Source organism: Phaethon aethereus, assembly GCF_964289735.1.
Source record: "Phaethon aethereus genome assembly, chromosome: 10".
Classification (NCBI taxonomy): Eukaryota; Metazoa; Chordata; class Aves; order Phaethontiformes; family Phaethontidae; genus Phaethon; species Phaethon aethereus.
In genome coordinates, this window is record NC_138586.1 from 8719221 (window position 1) to 8723000 (window position 3780).

General features: G+C 43.9%; 1 protein-coding gene across 1 annotated transcript; it reads right to left on the reverse strand.

Annotated features, from left to right (window-relative positions):
- Nucleotides 1–821: 821 nt before the first annotated feature.
- Nucleotides 822–3349, reverse strand: HMGB3 (high mobility group box 3; the record flags this gene model as incomplete). The annotated part of the gene is made up of 4 exons (XM_082004259.1): nt 822–1229; nt 1792–1966; nt 2539–2678; nt 3200–3349. The coding sequence occupies 4 exons, from the start codon at nt 3347–3349 to the stop codon at nt 1086–1088; spliced, it is 609 nt and encodes a 202-aa protein (XP_081860385.1). The 3' UTR covers nt 822–1085.
- Between the last annotated feature and the right edge of the window lie 431 nt (nt 3350–3780).

Genomic DNA, 3780 nt, shown 5'->3' on the forward strand with positions numbered 1-3780 from the left:
ATAAACAGTTACATTTGCATATTAGCTGGAGCAGCCATCTCTTTCAATTCAGCCAGTTTTGGCTGGCCACCATTTATTTTTTTTATATATATATTTTTTTTAATCCTTGAGTCAGAATGTTTCCTAAGTCACCAGCCCTGAGGGATGCCACAGACTTCAAAATGAACCTCTTGCTGTTGTTAAGATCCTTTTAAACCAGAAATTTAGAGTGTTGTCAAGAACAGTTTTAAAAATGTAATACTGTTTATTTTGCTTCAAAAACATTTCAGCATTCTAAACATACAAAAAAAACAGAACGTTGCAAATTCGTTTAAGTACAGAGTGTTTTTGAACTTCAGTTGCTGCACTGGCTCTTCACTTAGTTGACGATGAAGAGATGTCTACAGTTTCAGTTTAAAAACTACCGCACTTAACTAAAAAAATCCATACACTTCTCATGCCAGCTGAACCCCCTTCCACAACTAAGAATGGCAGCAGAATGCTATTTCACTATATACAGAAAGACAACTTTAAGCTAAATGGACGCCCACTGTAGTGTAAATAGATCTACCCTCACAGTGCATGCTTTGGGCCATGGCACCCCGGGGAACATACAGCCTTTCCAAGTAATCACTGCTCCTCTAAGGCATCATAACTCTAAGCATGTACCACAAGAATCTGTCTAGTTTTTACAAACTATAGATATGTACAGTTTATAACCCAGGATTTTCTAGCCAATAACCATATAGTAACACCACCTTACAAATTAAAAAAATGCTTGAAACATTTTTAAATGCTTTGTTACACCAACAGCAAAGTGCACAGAGTTAGGAGAACACTAGAGCGCCTTTTCATTTTAAAAATGTTTGGAAATATGTACAACTTTGATACAGTTTCAGGGTGCTCACTACACCCATGGCCACTTCATGTAAACCAGTTACAATTTCTAGAGCACTTTTAGAAACTACAACGCGATCGGAATCCAAATTTTTTTTTTTTAATTAAGCCTAATAAGGGCAAGAGACACCATCTCAAATAAGAGGTGCTTCATTTATGGTGTTTCCCCTACTCTATGGTATTCACATGGAGACAAGTATTGTACAGTTTTATTCATCATCATCATCTTCATCCTCCTCTTCTTCATCCTCCTCCTCCTCTTCGTCTTCTTCCTCTACCTTTTTCCGAGCAGCTTTGGTTGCTGCTCCCTTTGCGCCATCAAACTTTCCTTTAGACTTGTAGTCTGCAACATCCTGCAAAGTCAAGGGGATGTCTTAATTTGCTCTAAGCAGCAAACACATACAGCATTTGTACACCAGCGGGCGTTAATGTAAAGGGACTGGCCTTCCACAGCTGCACCCTCGGAAGGGGAGGCAGCCAGCATTACCACACACAGGTATGCAGACACCTAAGCATACTCAACTGCCTCGGGATGACAGCGGCCTTGAGTCCTGCGTTCATGGTTATTTCTGTGAGGAGGAGAAGAGAACCCAGCCTCTCTTAAAAGTTTCCTGCTAACGGGACAAAGCTCCTTTAACAGCACAGCAAAACCTTTGCGGGAGCAACACGAGCAGCCACTGCTGCGCGTCACTGGGGGAAAACTCTCCCTCCTCGCTGGAATCCGCCTGTGGCTCTCTAACCTAGTCCATCCCAACATACACGAAGTTCGGCCACGTTGCACGCAGCGCAGTGAGAACAGGTCTGTAAGGTGGAGATGCTCACTACACTGGGGCCACCTTAGCTGGGTCTATGTCACAGGAACACATCAACACAAAGAGCCGGTATGGAAGAGGCACAAGTGAAAACCAGCCTTACCTTCTCGTACTTCTCCTTCAGTTTAGCTGCCTTATTATTATAAGGCTGCTTTTCACCATCACTGAGGTTGTTCCACATTTCACCCAGTTTCTTTGCTACATCCCCGATGGATATGCCAGGGTTTGTGGACTTGATCTTGGGGCGGAACTCTGAACAGAAGAGGAAGAAGCCAGACCTTGGGGAGAAGCACCAGAGAACAGTCAGCACCACAGCAGTGCACCCAGGGAGCACCCCTTTCCTCCATCCTTCACCCACGACATCCACACATGCACTCAAACACTTCCCCCACACACACTTTAAAACACTTTTTTTACTTAAAAAAAAAAACCACCACAACAAAAAACCCACCACACCACAAAACCAAACATGTTTTTATTTTACTGAGGCCCAGAACTGCAGCCTTCACCCAATGCTGTTTTTAAATCAAGTGTTGTCTATCCCCTCCATCCCCAATTTCATCTTAGATAGACAAGTCTCACTGTGACCCGACCACTTCCATGTATGTCTTCCATCACCATGAGTTTAAGGGTACAAAGTATCGACAATTCCTGTTAGTGGTCTAAGTGCTCAGGATGACAAACTGCCTAGAAGATTTACAAGGCAGTATCAGTAAGCTATGAATATTACCGATACTGCTATACCAACAGTATGCCCCATCTACTTCCTTTATGGAAACCTAACAGCTGGGTGACAGGGCATGAAAACAAACCAAAATACTGGTGAATTTAATGCCTCTAAGTTACTTACGGTGGTCGTTTCGGGGCATTAGGGTCCTTCTTCTTCTTGCCACCCTTAGCTGGTCCGTAGTCCTTCATTTCTCTATCATATCGTACCTTATCAGCCTTTGCCATTTCATCAAATTTAGCCTTCTCCTTGCTTGACATGGTCTAAAAAACCAAAAAACAATACACCGAACCTGTGATTACCCAACTGTTCAATAGTTGGCAAACTTTAAGTAAACAAGCCAACACATGCCGACTCGATAGGGGAGTTTCAGAATTTGTTTGTTTTCTAACTGGACCACCTTGGGGACGAAGGTCCCATACCAGGGACCGCAGCCACAGCTGGCGTACTCAGAGAGAGGGAAGCAACAGGAGTGGGACAAGCACAGCCAGAGTCCTCCTCAAGGACATAGGCCTGGAGGGAGGTGGCTGCTGAAGGGCACTGCCTGGGAACAGGAAAAAAAGGCTAGGCTGTAGTGGAAGCACCTAAACAGGCAGATACACTGAGCTGAAGCCTTCATGACCATTACAGGAGTCAGCAGCACCCGATCAATGGCCGGGACGCCCTGCCAAGGACGGCACACAGACCAAAACACCACCAGCTCCTTTCACGTTCAGACACATGCATGTCATCCTAGCAGATACCATAAGAAGTTATCTCTGCAGGAAGTCACAAGTTAAGGTACCTTCCACCTCTCTGAGCACTTCTTGGAAAACTCTGCAAAGTTGACTGGAACCTCTGGGTTCTTTTTCTTATGTTCCTCACGGCACGTCTGCACAAAGAAGGCATAGGCAGACATCTTGCCTTTGGGCTTCTTCGGATCACCTTTAGCCATCTTGACTCTGTAGGGAAAGGGGAAAAAGGGGAAAAAAATAACAAGTGAATGAACATAGGGATGACTGTGTACACATATATGCATATGTATGGATGACTGCGTATACATATATGTGTATACATATACAATGTGCTATATATACACACACACCACCATCCCCTGAAGTGATGTCTCATCAGTAACACACTCCTTTCTCCGCACTGCCCCCCCCCAAACTTCTTACCATCCCCAGTACCAGGACTTGAATTATTCTTCCTTGACACTTGGGTTGCAGAACTGAGCCAAGTGAAACTGGTCACTGGATTTAAGTTTTACATTGATATGTATTTACATCATGTCCAAAGGCTGGAGACAGGCTACTAAATACACATACTCCTGCCCATGAAGAGTTATATATGAACTAATACAAGGTATTTGTTTTAGTTGGCTAC